The 16,765-nt window shown below is 38.0% G+C and overlaps 4 protein-coding genes across 7 annotated transcripts; 2 read left to right on the forward strand and 2 right to left on the reverse strand.

The window, feature by feature from the left end:
* Positions 1 to 453: 453 nt before the first annotated feature.
* asgrl1 (asialoglycoprotein receptor-like 1) lies at positions 454 to 4,303 on the forward strand. 2 transcript variants are annotated; one of them, XM_059337162.1, is made up of 8 exons: positions 454 to 516; positions 1,028 to 1,102; positions 1,180 to 1,272; positions 2,830 to 2,916; positions 3,005 to 3,055; positions 3,143 to 3,282; positions 3,818 to 3,933; positions 4,037 to 4,303. In XM_059337162.1, exons 2-8 carry the CDS (start codon positions 1,030 to 1,032, stop codon positions 4,188 to 4,190), a joined length of 714 nt encoding a protein of 237 aa, XP_059193145.1. In that variant the 5' UTR covers positions 454 to 516; positions 1,028 to 1,029; the 3' UTR covers positions 4,191 to 4,303. The 2 variants fall into 2 exon arrangements, with proteins under 2 accessions (XP_059193145.1, XP_059193146.1); XM_059337163.1 differs by lacking the exon at positions 454 to 516 and having other exon boundaries at positions 1,189 to 1,272.
* LOC131974729 (phospholipase A2 GL16-1-like) lies at positions 4,251 to 7,246 on the reverse strand. The gene is made up of 3 exons (XM_059337167.1): positions 7,117 to 7,246; positions 4,634 to 4,767; positions 4,251 to 4,469 (listed from the first exon to the last, which is right to left on the reverse strand). The coding sequence occupies exons 1-3, from the start codon at positions 7,221 to 7,223 to the stop codon at positions 4,351 to 4,353; spliced, it is 360 nt and encodes a 119-aa protein (XP_059193150.1). The 5' UTR covers positions 7,224 to 7,246; the 3' UTR covers positions 4,251 to 4,350.
* Positions 6,859 to 9,970, forward strand: LOC131974728 (phospholipase A2, minor isoenzyme-like). Of its 3 annotated transcripts, none has more exons than XM_059337164.1 (5): positions 6,859 to 6,989; positions 8,423 to 8,525; positions 8,656 to 8,809; positions 8,898 to 9,025; positions 9,699 to 9,970. In XM_059337164.1, exons 2-5 carry the CDS (start codon positions 8,489 to 8,491, stop codon positions 9,821 to 9,823), a joined length of 444 nt encoding a protein of 147 aa, XP_059193147.1. In that variant the 5' UTR covers positions 6,859 to 6,989; positions 8,423 to 8,488; the 3' UTR covers positions 9,824 to 9,970. The 3 variants fall into 3 exon arrangements, with proteins under 3 accessions (XP_059193147.1, XP_059193149.1, XP_059193148.1); XM_059337166.1 differs by having other exon boundaries at positions 8,659 to 8,809; XM_059337165.1 differs by having other exon boundaries at positions 6,971 to 6,989; positions 8,449 to 8,525.
* On the reverse strand, positions 8,430 to 15,028 carry prkab1b (protein kinase, AMP-activated, beta 1 non-catalytic subunit, b). Its single transcript, XM_059337160.1, has 9 exons — positions 14,901 to 15,028; positions 14,663 to 14,801; positions 14,182 to 14,329; positions 12,868 to 13,037; positions 12,684 to 12,777; positions 12,428 to 12,542; positions 11,450 to 11,583; positions 11,263 to 11,331; positions 8,430 to 10,574 (listed from the first exon to the last, which is right to left on the reverse strand). The coding sequence occupies exons 3-9, from the start codon at positions 14,326 to 14,328 to the stop codon at positions 10,497 to 10,499; spliced, it is 807 nt and encodes a 268-aa protein (XP_059193143.1). The 5' UTR covers position 14,329; positions 14,663 to 14,801; positions 14,901 to 15,028; the 3' UTR covers positions 8,430 to 10,496.
* Between the last annotated feature and the right edge of the window lie 1,737 nt (positions 15,029 to 16,765).

Consider the following 16,765-nt stretch of genomic DNA (forward strand, 5'->3'; position numbering starts at 1 on the left):
ATAGATAGATAGATAGATAGATAGATAGATAGATAGATAGATAGATAGATAGATAGATAGATGGATAGATATTGATAAATATATTGATATTGATAGTCTTGAGAGCGCTAACCGATATTAAACATTTTTTAGCTGAAGTTAACACTGTTCAGGGTGAAATTGTATGACGTTTCCATAGATTTCAACAGTTTGGAGTATCAGGCAGGAAAAAAAGACACAGAAGCTAAGCAATGAAAAACAATTGCAATATCAATTTAAGTGTCAATATATTTAGAATATTCTCACTGCTTTACCTCACCAGAGTTGCACAATACGTTTCAAATTACTGTTCTAAACTCTCATGGGTTTGGTTATTGAACAGTATATAATGATAAAAAAAAACCTGTTTGTAGGCACATAAAAATGCACTTTCTGTAATTGAAATTCAGAAGTGTTTCTCTTTAAAGGGGAGGACTTTGTGTGATCTAACGGTCAGAGTCCAACCAGAGACATTCAGAGATATTCTGGATGATTAAGGTAAGCGATAAATGTTCAGTGCTGTATGTGTGCTATTGAAATGACTTTACAATAATTCTTTCCAACATTTATAGAAATGTGCATTCATTACTTTGTCATGCATGTACAAATAACACCCTGAAATATTTTTACATCACATCCTCTGAAGAGTGGAGATATAAAAGACGATTTGTTTTATATCATAATTAGAATTTGAAATCAAATCATTTAGGAAAATTAGCTGTTGTATGTGTATTATATATATATAGGTTACTACGTTATTGTACAGTCAAGTATATGCCATTATAGGCAGAATTGTCTTTTATTTATTGAGCCGTTAATAGTTAACATATTCGGCTTAAAAACAAACAATGGAGATTTAGCTGACCTCTTATTTTCTGAGAATCTCAGAATGATCTAAGCACTTCAACCATCAACCGTAACCTTTTATTTCATCTTTTAAATGATGAAAAGCAATATAGTTAGAAATATTAATTTCTATTAACTGCAAAAAGGATCTGCTCTCTTTCAGTAATGGATTCTGACTATCACCAGTTTGGATCGCCTGATAACAGCCATGGAGAGCCCAAAATGGCTGCACAAACAGGTAAAACATGTACATGTCATTTCATTGTATTTTAATAATTTCTCTCACCTTCAACTATAAACTAACATGTCTGTCAGTGTTTGCAGGTATGAAGAAGATAGTGGTGTATATCCTTTATGGAGTCCTGGTGGTGCTGCTGTTAATTCTGCTGATGGTCACTGGGGTAAAATGTACGACTTTAAACTATCCAGTGAAGCTGTTTGTCAAAAGTTTGTCTCTCTGTCTTGTATCACTCTGCTGATCTCTCCCTACGAAAAGATACAATAATAATGCACAGCTCATGCATTACTGGGCTTGAGATAGCTGACTATACACTTAAAATATGTTCCAGGTAACTTTGCTGTGGTTAGCTGGTTTGTTAACTAGTTAATTCACAAAACGATTCATTCAGTGGACGCTTTCATTCAAACTAGTCAGAAGCCAACAGGAGTAAGTGCCATGGGGTTAACTTGAGTTCAACAGGACGTAGGTGCTGTCAGGCAGTGTACAAGGACGGTGCAAATAGTGCAAATAGATCTTTTTTATTTTTATTTAACACCCATTTTATCACTCCCCATTATCCATTTCAATTATGTGAGATTTACGAAAGAGCTGTGTCTTTAGCCTCTTCACATTTAGCCTTTTTTGTTTCACTGACACTCTACTGTCTCTATAACTAAACTAGCAAAGTAGCTAATATTGTACTGACATCATTTACCCCATCAGACTGTAAAAAGAAGAAGCTTATTTAGAAGCTAAATTGTTTTTAAGTCTTAATTGATAACTTTGCAATGCTAACTAAGCTAGCCATACTTTACTCTGTTCCAGGGCATAATGTTTGCTGTGGCTAGCCCGTTGTTAGTCGTGCTTGATGTTGTATTGCTTCTGTTGGCTGTTACTGTTAGTGCATAACCTGTCAAGAAAAACATTGGGCAAATTTTAATGTAAAGGAAGCAAGATGGCTCACTGGTTTACGTTGTGATCAGCTCCAGAAAAAACAACATAGATTCAGTTTTTGTTTGAATTTCAGTCTGAGGAGGGATTTGAGTGTAGGCAATACCAAGCCAACGTTAGTTATTTAGCTAACTAGTTATTTTTTTCACTTTTCTAGTTGTACTGATTTTTTTTGTCTCCATAAGCTGCAACTTAGCTTGTTAGCAAACTAGCTAACATTGTTTTGGCACAGATATCATTCAGACTACATCCAGAAGAGGTTAAAGCTTGTTTGAAAAGTGTCTTAATCCCTAACTCCCTCAACTAAACACATTGTTTTCTCCACAGCTGATGACAGAAGTAGCTAAGAGTGCACCATCTCATTTCTTTTCTTACTCATTAGAGTTGCACATGCACAGTTCAGACAGGGTGTACAGATTGAGGCGAGAGGAACAGAGACGAGTTGTTTTTATAGACTATATCTAGAAATGGCATGACTGCTCACCAAAAGTGACACCAAACAACCTCCATTGCCCCCTGGAGGCTGATTGCTATACTGCAGTATAGTATTGGAGGAAGTGAAGTCCATCTTTAGATACAGTCTATGGTTGTTTTAAAAAATAAATTGAAATGGGTGAACAATAACAGAAACAGACAGCCGCACATTTTTCTTAAACGGAATCCTTCAATAAAATATCAAATAAATTATTTTGACTAAAATTATAATAAAATAATATGGCCTACTGCATCTTTAATACAGTGTACCCATTTAATATTCTTTGTCTAACCATATAACACCGTTTTGTATCTCAAAGTCTCCCAGTTAAGCAAGGAAATCACTGATGTCAAACTCAACATTAAGAGAATCATCAATGGAGGCACAACTGCATCACACAGCTCAGGTCAGGTAAAAGTTAGTATACAAAAATGAATAATTGATGCCTTCAGTACAACTTTGAAAAAAAAATAATTGTTGCTTCCAAATTAAAGGTGCAGAATTTACTCCGGAGGTTCCCTTGCCGGAACTTGTCCCAGTCAGAGGTAAACACTGAATCCTTTTATACTGACAAAATCAGAACTCAGTGTTTCTCCCTGTCTTTTGACTTGCCTTAATCTTCATCAAACCAGGAACCTGTAGGGAAGGATGGGTGTCTTTCCAAAGTAACTGCTACCTGATATCCACCACCAGCCTGACCTGGAGCAGTGCAGAGAAGCAGTGCCAAACACATGGAGGACACCTGCTGGTTTTCAATAGTGTGGAGGAACTGGTGAGGTTTAAAGGCATACTATGCGGGAATTACCGTCTCCTGTTATTAACAAAACATTCAGACATGACCCCTCCTCTCTAGCTCAACAAAAAGTGAAAACCAACCCCAGATTTCTGTTGTTGATCAGCCTTATCCGCTTGGCATTTCATCTTGCTAAATTAGAAAAAAAAATTGTAATGTATTCGCAATTTTTATTGTACTGTGGCAAAAGGTTGATGCCCATACACATTCTGAATGCAGTAAAGTGAAAAGAAATGACACGTACAGGCAGGGCAGGGTCTCTCAGATACAAACACTACTACATACTTCTAGTGGGTCACATGGAATTATTTTTGTATGAATCTACACATTGGGGTTTTTTTCTTCAGGAAAATCCAGCATAGTATACCCATAAATCCGACTCATCGCCACTGTGAGGCTCCACTGTAAGAATATGCAGGAACAGGGCCCTGATAAGGAGCACACATGCACAGCATAACATTTCTCAGTATCAGTAACAAAGGCCTCAAATAAGCTGTTGCTGTTTTTTTTTTAGGACTACATTTCGAAAATAGTTCAAATCAGATATGACTACTGGGTTGGACTTGTGGAGCGACGACATGAGGGACACTGGAGCTGGGTGGATGGAACTGACTTCAGTTCAACCAAGACGTAAGAAAAATTTAAAGCTCTTAAAAAATTACCAGAACTACGTACAAATGGTCGTTTGTGTCACATGTCAATTGTTTCTCCTCCTTCCTCTGTTTGTGTTTAGTTTCTGGGATGAAGGTCAGCCTGATGACTGGGACTATCGAGAGAACGGAGAGGACTGTGGGCAGATTCACAGTTCTCGAATACGCAAACGCAAGATGTGGAATGACGCAGACTGTAGCCTGGACTATCGATACATCTGTGAAGCCAAGGCATGAGAGACAGTAGACCTGTCTGAATCACTGAAGCCTCACCAACATGCAGGCCTTGCATACACAGTATATTGTGAGGTTTTGGTTTGACAATAAAATAGTAATGATGAATACAATGACACCTGTTTTAAGAATCTTTAATAAAGACACTCTTTAGTCCCTCTGCTTACTTGCAGCGGGCACTAGGAAGGTGGGCATTTTCTTCATTATAATCTGCATTGGCGAAGCACATGGCTGCTTCTCTGTCACACTCACAGATAAACTTCTCACAGGGATCGTTGCGTTCTAAATGACAGACAAAAGAGAGTCGCAGGACAGTGAAGGATCAGGAGAGCAAAAAACACCTATTTTTCTGTCAGTTACCCAAATATAATTTTAGTTTGAAAAAATGTAACTTAATATAATGTAATCACAAAAATTAATGTTTGAAAGCGCTGTTTAACACTCACCCAGACAGGTGACGGTCTTGCTGGCCTCGTCACACCTGTAGCTGTACAGTTCAGTGTAGGGGTTGTCTAAGATGGGCCAGCATTCATCATGCCGATTGGCAGCCTTGTAGCACTGGTCATGAACCTGACAGCATCTGTAACACACACACAGCATAAACAGGTCATTACATTACATTACATTACATATATCAATAGAGGAACTCACCCACTACTATTATTATATGCTGTCTAGTTACAATAATATTATTAACATCATATCATCAGTACAATTACCATTATCTTGCCATTGTACCTTACCTACCAACTTATCTTCTTTTTAACTTCTTAAGTGTCCTTGTTCTGTGTTTTTTTCTTTTGTTGTTTTTATTTATTCTACCTCAACATTTTATTCTATTGTATTTTATTGTACTTAAATACCGGATTGCTGTGGCAACGGAATTTCCCTTCGGGGATGAATAAAGTAATCAATCAATCAATCAATCAATCAATCAATCAATCTATCTATCTATCTATCTATCTATCTATCTATCTATCTATCTATCTATCTATCTATCTATCTATCTATCTATCTATCTTAAGGTTCAATTTTATCATTTCTTGAGTTTTAAGAAATGTTAATTTAAGTAGGGCTACAACTAATGCTTATTAACATTATTGATTTCTTTTCTGATTCTTTTTTTTTTATTCTATAAAGTGTCAAAGAATACTAAGATGTCCATTCATTGGTGTATGGTAGTTATGATGGGTCCTAGTGCACACTAGTTACTACTTTTACAATCTCAGAACACGTCAGCTATTGTCTGACGAACATTTAGCCTCTGGGAGCAAGGGCCAATATTACTGGGGTTCCTGTGTAGTCAGCAGATATCTGGAAAACAGATAACAGACGCCAACTTGAGATGTGACAAAAGAGTTGGACTTCAGAGATACCGGGTCAGAAGTAGATAGTTTAGCTATGATAGTTAAGCTAATAAAAAGCTAAATTGTTGTCAGATGTTAGCATCTTAGATTGCATTTGTCCAATGATTTCAGCCTATTTTGCTCTCCATATGGACTGTTTACCAGCACTCTACCAAAGCCCTGTTTAAACATGATTGGTCAATACTCAATCAACAAGTGAAAACCACAGTGCTTCCAATACCAAGATATGGCCCCTTTACCTACAGAGTCTGCATTCTTACTCAGATAGTTGTTTATAGAGATTCCTTGTTATGAAGCATGGCAGCTCGCTGGGCTTGCAGATGTTCTTCGTTTGTCAGTTTTGACAGATTTTGTGCCTGGACTAGGTTCTATAGCAGTGGTTCCCAACCTTTTTCTTGAGGGACCCACATTTTTACCATTGAAAACCATGGCGACCCCCCCATTGTCCATTGCTTCTATGAAGCCGAACTCAATGTGACTTTCATGGTACCCTCTCTTTTTCTTTTTGAGATATTCAGCATTTTCGTCTCCCTGACACTTCGCCATTTTTCCATTAGCTCTGTGTTTCTGTTGTTAGGTGAGGTTACAGTTGGGTGAGGTTACCGCTAGGTGAGGTTACCACTAGGTGAGGTTACCTGTGTATACTGCAGGAGGGATGTTCCACATGTCCTTATTCTCATGATATAGCCTTTATTTTTAAATTTATCTATAGTCATTTTTCTATTTAAATAAATGAATAAACATTTAAGTTGGTTTGTCCCACTCATGAATTAAATGCTGACTCATCTATATTTAACACATTAGATTTATTAAATCCCTTAAAATCAAGAGGGCTTTGCGACCCCCCGTGGATCTTTGGCGCCCCCCTTGGGCGGTCGAGCCCCCCCTGTTGGGAATCACTGTTCTATAGGATTGAATAAAGACGTGACATTGAATAACATTAACATCCATACAGGCGGCATTCCTCTTTGCATATTTGTATACAACATACTAAAAATTAATTTAATAATATTTATGGTTTATAGCTTAGTTTAATAGAATAAACCAATAATACAATATAAAAAAAAACTACTGAGTTTTGTCCACCACAGTTCAACAGAGTCCAAGGTGATACCTTTAAATGTCTTTTTCAAACCAAAATTAACACATACACAAACATAGGTCTAATATCATACTGTAGGCGACAAAGAAAGCTAGCTAATGTACACATTGAAGAAGTAAAATATAGTAGATAATAGGTATATACCAAAGCTTTTTTTCTGCTGAAGAAACCCTATTAAAACTTACTATGTACTATGTTTCAGTGCTTTGAGCAGCACAAATAACATTCCATCCACCTCCATTGTCTTGGAGTGACTGCAGGAGTCTCAGAGGAGGATATTTCACAACCTTTGCACATAAAACTGAAACTGTTGCATGGCACAACACCACAGAGGTAAGTCAGAAAATGTTTTGATGCTTTTTTTTATAACTGTGATTTAATTATTTTGGGATTTTAAGTTGGATGTGTTCTGGGTTAGGAAGGGACCTGCAAAAAAGGACATACAGCTTCATCAGGTTACCTGTCAAGCTCATCAACAGGTGTGCCAGAACCCCCCAGCCCACAGTAGCAGCCATAGTCAGCGTAGTCCAGAATAGGCCAGCTGTCAGGTACAGTGCAGAGGATCATGTCCCTGAACTGCCACACAGCTCGGTTACACAGCACTACGGGACACAATGGAGACATCTCAAAGCTAGTGTCCCTCTCAAAACCACCATGAAATTAAAACGTCCCTGATGCAATCAGACATGATGCACAATCTCAAAGTGATCCTGGGAGGTTTAGTACTTTGGAATACTCACGGGCTGGGAGGCTGAGGAGGAGGATGAGCAGGGAGTGAGTCAGCAGCATGTTGCAGGTGATGATGTGGAGTGTAAAGCTAAAGCATTTTATTGACTCCTAACATGAGAGGTGGTCCTTTTTTTGGCCAATTGCCAAGAGTCACACTATCTCTGCCTCCATACATTATGCAATATGTAGGTATGGATGTGTGGAGTACTGTGTATACAAACACTGACGTATACACATTCATATGCAAACACACACTAATGCTTTTTTACTTATTTTTTTTTAGTCATATTTGGTTTATTTTTTCCGTCATTGTTGTCATATTGTTTCCTTTTGTGTCAACACACTTGACACAACTTTTGTGTTTTGAGTTACGTGCAGTGGAAAGTCGTGGGAACTCCAGCAAGTGTGAGTTATTTACACAGCTGTGTGATGGAAAGTTATTTTAAATTTTCTATTTAAAGAGGGGAAAAGCAAAGGCAAGCAAGGACAGAGTGACAAAAAGTAAAGAACAACTATATCAGGGAATTTTACCAAAGGAAATTAAAACACTTTGTGGAAAATTAAAAAGGAAATTGGAAGGAAATCTCCTGCTGAACCTGTGAGGGCAGAAAAAATAAGTCCCTGTCCACCTTGTCATGTTGTTTTCCTGTGGATACCTTAGTTGCCTGAAAGCTTCTGCTACTGACAGAATGAACAAGGCTTTCAGAACTGCAACCTGAATGTTGAATGTAACAAAAAGAACACTTGAAAGACTGCACTAAGATTTTGGGCTATTTTTACATGTTCATCTCAATGTTGATCAGTAGACAGAAAACATCCAAAACACAGTTGGAATATATCCAATGTTTAGATTTCTGTTTTGAAAATGTTTGCAAATAAGCACATATTTAGATAAGAAGACAGAAGATAAGACCTAATTTATATATATAGCATAGCATATATAGCAGGTAAATTAAATTGTCAGGTTGGAAATATAATATATATATTTGTTAGGCAACCGTTCATTTGCATCCCCCACCCCTCCCTCTTATCTCTAGTTTTCCCTCTCCTCCTGTCATATAAGACCAGGCTGCACCAAAACTTGTGTTTTCCTGACTGAAGCCATGAATCTGACAGCTCCTCTGCTGCTGCTTCTCACTGGTAAGACTGTGCATATCCTTAAAGTAACACTTATCGTAAATAGTTGCCTCTCATCTACTTCTCTATCTATATTTTTACTGCTCCTTTTTTCTTGATTTGTTCATCATGTGTTCTTATTTGACTGCCTCAGCAGCCTGTATGGCAGCAGCACACCCGAAGGCCTTATGGCAGTTTGGGAGTCTGATCAGCTGCGCTCAGCCTGGAGTTAACCCTCTGAAGTATAACGAGTACGGCTGCTGGTGCGGCTTCGGGGGAACCGGAAGCCCTCTTGATGAACTGGACATGTAAATTTGTTTACAGTCATGACTGAAATTTAAATGAAAGAAAAGTAAGCTTTTCCTAAACGTGCAAACTTTCCTCTTGTATTCTTAGGTGCTGTAAAGTTCATGATAAATGCTATGAAGCAAGCAGAAAGGCTCCTGGATGCACGGCTATTGCTGACCTTCCCTATGTTCTTGTTTATGATTTCACCTGTTCAAACCAACAAGTGACCTGCTCTGGTAAGACTGTGACTTAACTTTGATGGCACTAATTTTATCATCAGATTTAACATATTTTCAAGGACTTTGGACTGTTGATTTTTTTCAGCTGGTCTCTCATTGAGAGCAGTCATTCAATATCAGACTGTAGCTTTACTGCAAACAGAGAAAATTAAACAAGGCTGTATGTGTGGCCCGGTGAGTGAGTACGTTTAAACAACTATATTTAAACAGCTATATATAGGCATCACACAGCCAGGGTTTGAGGTTTGAGTTTCTTAACCTATTCCAAAGTCAAATTCAAGCACTTTTTTCATGGTGCATTTTAAAGCTTTTTTTTAATCTTACAGCTATGGTACATATTTATATACTGTACATATGGTATTGATCATTTCACTTCTTTTTCGCAACTAATTATATGTTATTGTGCATAACCAAATCTATGTTTAATGACAGCAACTACACTTGGCATCCTATATATCTTAAATTTAAAGCAGTTTCGAGCATTTTCAAATTCAAATCCAAGTACTTGAAAGCACCATGATAATATTCAAGCATTTTTGATTTCCAGCACAGCCAGGAATCCTGCAGTTGGGAGTACCTGCACTACAAACAAACAATAGTACTTTCACACTGACGATTTGTTGAGCGGCTAGCTATCTGTTCATTTCCTGACTCTTCTCTGTCTCCGCAGCGTCCAACAATAAGTGCCAGGCTGCTGTGTGTGAGTGCGATCGGGTGGCTGCTCACTGCTTTGCTCAGACCTCATACAACCCTGAAAACAAGAACGTGGATCCCAAAGTCCACTGTGTCAACTGAGTTATACAACCCACAAAAAACATGAGAAAATGTTGGAATTCTGACAGATTTCTTCCTACATTTTAATTTCTTTATAATTTTTTACACTAAATAGGATGTAAAGGGAGTTTGATTTTGCATAAAGGAATCACTTTCAATAAAGGCAAGTTCAGTTGGATTTCAACCTCTCTGAGTCCTCATACCTGTTTGCTCACTAATGGAGAGCGTGTGTAGCACAGGTCGCAGCTGTGCTTATCTCGCCATAACCCTGTTTCCATAACCCATGTTTCCTTGTTTCTTACAGTTACAGGTCACTTATACAGTATATGTAAAGAAACACACAATGCTTTGGCTTTGTCAAGTTCAGGCACACTTATGCAACATGTGTTTAGTCTCTTTATCAACTAAAAATCTAGCGACACATCTGGGTCAAGTGAGGTTTGAGTGAAAATATGAAAAACATCCACCTGCTGTTTTCATGTCTCTGAGTTTTTCCTTGATGCTAACTTATAACAAAGTGAGCTCTAGGTTGTAGTTAGTTATGGTTACATCATAAATCAATCAACAAGTTTAACTTTGAAATATTTTCAATACATAAAAACATGTAAAAACAGATTTAGCAAAACAATCCAAGTTGCAGAGGTGTACAACACCAGATGAATTATGAGCAAAACCAGATGCTGGATAGTGTAGATTATATCGGCTTGTAGAGAAGAGTGGTCACATACTTCTTTTTGTATCGGTGCGTTGCACTGAGGACCATCACCCCGTCCTAAAAGACAATGACAAGGAAATAAGTTTTATAGCTGAAGTTTACAGTGATCAAACAGAAATTGTTTGACTTTTTCCAAGACTTCATTGTGAAATTGTATTGGCAAGAAAAATGTCAGTGACAGCATTAACATACTGAATAATGACAGAAATTAGTAAATAAAACTCTCAACAATTAGGTTTTAGTTTCAAGCTAAATAAAAATCCCTTTATGGAGACCAGAGACACAGACCAACACAAACATCATATATCCATTTGGTGCTGATAGATATTTTTTATTCCATAATATCCCCTTGGTTTCACTAGCCGTGTTTCTATCAATGAATTTACATTTTGAAGAATCACACAAGAAAAGCTTGATGGAACCACCAAAATTTCCCAAAAAACGTACAAAAATGCATTAAACGCATTAAAGTTTTTATGCTCGCTAGATTTTTTCTCTCTTGCTCAATCTCTTCTTCTGTTTTCTTTCTGCATTATCTCTTCTTCTACTACAGTTTACTGGCGGATTACAGCAACACATTACATTGCCATCTTCTGACCAAAGTACATTTATTCACTCTAAACCAGCTGATGGAAACGTTCCTAATTAGCATTTTCTTTAATGTGACCTTATCAAAATTTAATTTAACTTTAATGGAAACACGGCTACTGTGAGGGACAACAGAAAAACCAGGAGGATTTGTTACCTTGATGGACAGGGCGTACAGGTGACTGAGCATCACGTGGTTGGGCTCTGGAAGCAGCGTCGGGTCACACTGACGAGGATTCAGACAGAGGATGGATTTCATTGAATTGCATACTGTGGTAACAGGTTTCTACATTGCTGAGTAGCATTGAGACGGGCGTGTATTCCAGCATGGAGCCTGTACTTACAGAGACACCTGTGTCTTTGTTGAGCAGCACCTGCAGCAGGTGGGGAGGTAAGATAGGAGGCTGTTTGATCTTGTCATCAGGCTTGATCACATATGCATCCTGAAGGTAGGGGCCGGGAGGAGAGCTGGACAAATCTGGGAAAGAATGATCACACGACACTAAATCATTGCAACATTACAATAAATAATTCTTCAAGATGACTTTGTTAAAAAATTTTAGGACTTATTTAAACTTTATAATTTGCATTGGCTTTACTACACCTGATTATGTGTCACACAAGGGCTGCTCTATTATGGCAAAAATCATAATACATATTGTATTGGTTAATCTTGATATTGTGGTGACCCACAATACAGAGACATTCACTAAAGGCTGTTGCCCCTTTAAGGACGGGACAAGAGAATGAAGAGGAGTGTTTACAGGAGAGCTACCTTTCAGCTTGGTGGGCTGGTTAGTATGTTTGATAGTTGTGAACTGTGCTGACTGAGTGAAATGCCAGAGCTGTAACATTACTGAGTAAACAGACTAAACTCAAGTCCCTCAATCTCGTCTATTACATGCTCCCACAATATCACAATTGTTTTAACACAATTGCTCAGTGACTTTGGAAACATTCTGCTTTTATTTAACTTTTAATATTATTATTATTATTATTATTATTTAACAGTGGATTTTCTTGAACTTTAATTATAATTCAACTGAAAAACAAACAAATTAAATGAATGTAATAAAACAATATATGAAAAAAGTATGAATATATTACAATACAAAGTAATAATAATTTCATCTTGATTTTTTTTGTCATAATCATTGGAAGCCAAAATCATAATTGAACAAAAAATTAAAATTAATCACTCACCCCAATGTAATACAAGTCATTTTTATAATATGGCCTATATTTGAATATTTAAAGCCAAAATCTTAATATTTGGCCAAGCCTGAAAGTAGTTATTAATCAATAAATACAGGTGCCAGTACCTGAGATGTCTGCAGAATCCTCCGAGTCAATCCTGAGGGCATCAAACACCTCAAAGTCGCTTCTCTTCACCTGGATGACATTATTAACTGTGCCAGTTTTAGAGGTCATCACAGCCTGACAGAGAGTGTAAACAGAAATTTGATACAGACACGTGAGTGCAGAGCAGGCATGGAAAAATACAAGTAAGTGGTAATATAAAATGTGTGCATATTATACAAAAAGTCGCTGATCTGTAAAACTTGAGCTTTCATTCACCCCTGTAGGATCCAAAGTCCACTGACCGTCCACACAGAACTTGTACTGGTGATCTCCCTCCGGTAGATCCACTATAGCCACAAAGTTTTTCTGACTAGGTTTAAAAGACATCATGCGTTACACTTCCATCAGTTCTTACAGATCCCAGATGTACAATCTTGTGAAGTTGCAGGATTCAAACTACCTTTTGTTGAGAGGGATCTTGGTGGCCCAGTTGTTGAAAGAACCGGACACGAAGACTTCTTTGGCCGCCCCCTGCCACCTGAACATGGTCTGTCTGGCCTGGGTGGGACTTTTGATTTCACTCTCCATGTCCTGCTGCCAGGCCAGAAATTCTTGTATTTCCTGTGGAGCCTGGGCAGCATGATATCAATGTATTGTTGTCATGTTAATGAGAGCACCTTCAGCCTCTGTATCTGATCCACAACACTTCCTGACTGAACGATCAGCTGAGAGGGAGCTGAAGATGGAGTCGACTGTTTTGTGTGATTTTATGCTTTTTTAAAAACAGAACAAACAGAAAACATAAAGCTCTTGGACTTTTTCATATGTGATTTCTGTCTGGAGTTTTAGGTAAGTTGTAAAAATCAAACTCTGTTTGCTACATATGTTAACTGATAGATTAGATGAGTAGTTTTAATGATTGTCCCTAAGGTTTATATACAAGATGTATGACTTTGGCCATGCATACAGAATGTACGACCTTGTCTATATCTATGATATACATTTTGCACACACTGTATATATAATATGCTGTGATCTTGCATACTATTGTAATTTCACCTATTTCAAATTTATATACGTTTCATTTTGTTTATTATCATTAAATCTTTGTTTGGGTGAGTACAGCCTACTACGTTCATAGCACCATAATGAATAATATCTAATTATCTAATGCTTTAAAATTTTAATTCAATTTGCCATATCTCATCAGTATTTTGTGACTTCTGTTCAGTTTCCTGAAGATGGGATTGTTCCGTAAATTCTTAATTTAATTCTTTCAGGAAACTGCAACACCTTCCAGGTTGTTGAACAGCATGCTTTTTATTGCAAGGAATCAAATTCACATTATCCCCCTTATAAGACCTCCTTTTTGCCCTTTCTTTGTCTTATAGATCTGATTTTTGTATGTGAAGGCAATGCCCTCTGGCAAGTGGTTCTAAAATTTCAAATAGCTGGGCTTTCTTACCAGCACCTGAATGCAGCAACAACATTTTCCAAAAATGTCTTTTTTAAGGATGTGTCTGTCACAAATGTTATTAGCTGTACTGGGCAAAATAAAAAGCTAAAAATGATTCAACATGAACGATTTACTGTCTGGTGCAAATCAATCTAAACAGTTACTTAAAATGAATAATATGCTGTTTATGACTGATTTGCAAAAACATGCAAAACACTAATGTGGACCCACAAAGATGAACTGTATCTATGGGAATGATTTTATAGCATACAGCAAACTACATGAAACCAGTTCTGATATAACTTATTATTCTTATACCTTTGCGTCTTCTCTCTCTAACAGGTCTCCGTCCTCTGTGCTGTCCAGCAGGATGTTGGGACGTGCCTCTTTCCCTCCTTGCTGTCCATCTCTGTATGACCTCTCACCCTGGCCCCCGCCGGACCGGTCACTGTTGCTGTTCCCCATCCTGCATCAAACACCAACACACACACACACACACACACACGCGCACACACACATCATGATCAAGTCTCTGCATGTCCTCCAGAGGACACGCTGAGCAGAGACCACTACATTTACATTTAGTCATTTAGCAGATGCTTTTATCCAAAGCTACTTACAGGAAGGATAAAAGCAAACAATCCAGGTATAGTGCAAAAAGAGCTATTAGTGCATCAATAAGTAGGAGCCGCACAGTGGTCCCTGGGTCACCACCGCGGCTCCTCTGTCATATGACCCCTGGAAAATGTAGTTAACTGGCGTTTATTTCATAATATAACAGCAGTGTGAAAACACCTACCTAAATGTTCACAGGTGAGGTTTGGCTGGATGCAGTCTTATCAAACGGAGGTGTCTGGTCTCGTGCACATCTGTTTGTGTAAAACCGTCTGCAGCTCTTGTTGTTTCCGTCTTTGGACTGCACAAGTTTTCCTCTCGGACTACAAACATGAAGCGGGGCAGAGTTCACCTTCCCGCTCACTGGAAACTCATAAACACTCAACACAACTTTTTGTTTTGTTCCTTTTCCCTTTTTCTACCTGTATTTCTTCTTCTAGTCTCCCGGTCTCAGCTGTACTTTGTGCGTTTTCGCTATTAAGTTGAAACCTCTGTGTATGTGTGTGTGTTTGGTGAAGAAAACACACCTCTTCCGCCTCCTGTCCGCGAGCTCAGGGAGAGTTAAAATTTAACCCGATTGTTGCCGAGCGATTATACTGTCGTGACGTGAGCGAATGATTTAGAAGCGAATAGCATACAGATATCCGACTTTAATTTATAAAATAACAGCAAATCGAGTAAGTTGGATGATTTACAACAAATGGGTATTTGCATTTACAGCATTCGACCGTGAAAATAGACACAGGAAAAAGACTTCATTCAGGACAAGGAGATAGAAACGACCACAACAGGTTTATTTCTCAAAGAATCCAAAGAAATTGAAAACAAAGAAAAATATCCCGAATGGGAGTAATTCAGTGGTTCCTAATCCGAGGGAAGCGGCAAAATTCGGTCTTTCACGTATTTGCCAGATATTCGCATGAAGCTGTGTTGCAAAAGTCCAACTGTGAGATTCTCCTGCATGGCATAGCCTTGATTGATCGAAACCCCGTTCAGAAAACTAACATTTTAAAAGTTGTTTTCTTGCTGTCTTGCAGACAGACCTGATAAAGCATGAATTCTGACTTTAAAAAAATCAGGATCATGATGTAGTTATTGCGGCATATTTCTCATTCTTTTTGGCACCTTTTTTTTTTTTTGCAGTTTAATCACAACAAAATCCAATTATTTTGGGTTGTATGTAGCATGTAGTAGAGGCAGTCAACCACATGCAGTTCCAGAAGAAGGTGGTGAAATTCACCAAGCTGATTATGATATTATGAAGACAGAAACGTGTTTGTTATCCAACTTGCGCGAGTAAGATGAGGTGGCAATACGATTCGAGATTGGTCTTATCACAGCATAAGAATGAGACATTGCCAGAATAGGAAAGCAGGAAAAAATACTTGCTATTCAAAATTATTTTTTTCTCAAAATGTTGTTTTTTTGCTTGTGTGTTACATGCATCTATATTTGCATCTGTAGGCCTAAAAAAACATTCAAATACTCAGTCTAGATGATTTTGTCAGAATAACATCTTGGCCCCACCAAGATGTGTTTGATGTATTTTTACATGTACCCTAATGAGGAAGGTCTGCATATTCATTTTTAGTTATTTTGTTGTATTGTATTTTAGAACTATTTTGACTCGTAGATTTTTTTATTTTTGTACTGCTTACAGTGAGAGTTCTGTATAACAGACTATAGTCAGGATAGCCCTTTAAGATTTCTGCTGCCCAGCAGGAGAGTGTAATTGTGCCATATCACACTGATTTCTGAGGCATTCTCACGGCTATCCTGTTTCATGTGTTTCAAGTTTAAAGCCTCTAACTGTACACACAAAAAACGAGAGTCAGCAGTATTTCAGTTTTGGTAAAGTTGGAAGGTCAACCTTTTTCTCATCTCCGGGTTGGAGAGAAGAGCTACAGTAGGCTACCTGCAATCATTGTTTCAGTAGCTTGTTATTATGACTGTTAACAATAATAATGGCACTACTGAATTTCATCAAATTCCCCCCCTTTTCCCCATAAAAAAACCTCCACTGGATGAGGTGGACCTCATCAATAACAGATGAGGTCTGCTTCTTCAGCTGGTTTCTATCAGGAAGTTGTTGTGTTGCTGTGGCGACCTTGAGGCTGCCACCCAGGGAAGAAGGCTGTGAATGATATCTGCTCAGATACTCCAAACACAGCCCTCCCCTAAAATAGAAGAAAAGTTGATGATTTGGCAGGGAGAATCCTCTGCTTGACATTTCCTGTCCTCAATATATTTTTGGGCTTTACTGCACCCATCCAGCAGCTTCCCCTGT

This window comes from Centropristis striata, chromosome 7, assembly GCF_030273125.1.
Source record: "Centropristis striata isolate RG_2023a ecotype Rhode Island chromosome 7, C.striata_1.0, whole genome shotgun sequence".
In the NCBI taxonomy this organism is placed as follows: Eukaryota; Metazoa; Chordata; class Actinopteri; order Perciformes; family Serranidae; genus Centropristis; species Centropristis striata.

Excerpts from the sequence above, each read along its gene's own strand:
- asgrl1 (XM_059337162.1), top strand. The coding sequence starts at position 1,030 with ATGGATTCTGACTATCACCAGTTTGGATCGCCTGATAACAGCCATGGA. Across the intron at positions 1,103-1,179 it reads CAAAATGGCTGCACAAACAG|TGTTTGCAGGTATGAAGAAG; the intron begins GTAAAACATGTA and ends CATGTCTGTCAG. Across the intron at positions 3,934-4,036 it reads GACTTCAGTTCAACCAAGAC|TTTCTGGGATGAAGGTCAGC; the intron begins GTAAGAAAAATT and ends GTTTGTGTTTAG.
- LOC131974729 (XM_059337167.1), bottom strand. The coding sequence starts at position 7,223 with ATGATCCTCTGCACTGTACCTGACAGCTGGCCTATTCTGGACTACGCT. Across the intron at positions 4,768-7,116 it reads CCTGTTGATGAGCTTGACAG|ATGCTGTCAGGTTCATGACC; the intron begins GTAACCTGATGA and ends TGTGTGTTACAG. Across the intron at positions 4,470-4,633 it reads CAAGACCGTCACCTGTCTGG|AACGCAACGATCCCTGTGAG; the intron begins GTGAGTGTTAAA and ends TCTGTCATTTAG.
- LOC131974728 (XM_059337164.1), top strand. The coding sequence starts at position 8,489 with ATGAATCTGACAGCTCCTCTGCTGCTGCTTCTCACTG. Across the intron at positions 8,526-8,655 it reads TCTGCTGCTGCTTCTCACTG|CAGCCTGTATGGCAGCAGCA; the intron begins GTAAGACTGTGC and ends TGACTGCCTCAG. Across the intron at positions 8,810-8,897 it reads CCTCTTGATGAACTGGACAT|GTGCTGTAAAGTTCATGATA; the intron begins GTAAATTTGTTT and ends TTGTATTCTTAG.
- prkab1b (XM_059337160.1), bottom strand. The coding sequence starts at position 14,328 with ATGGGGAACAGCAACAGTGACCGGTCCGGCGGGGGCCAGGGTGAGAGG. Across the intron at positions 12,778-12,867 it reads AAGATCCCTCTCAACAAAAG|TCAGAAAAACTTTGTGGCTA; the intron begins GTAGTTTGAATC and ends TTTTAAACCTAG. Across the intron at positions 11,584-12,427 it reads GGATTCTGCAGACATCTCAG|ATTTGTCCAGCTCTCCTCCC; the intron begins GTACTGGCACCT and ends ATTCTTTCCCAG.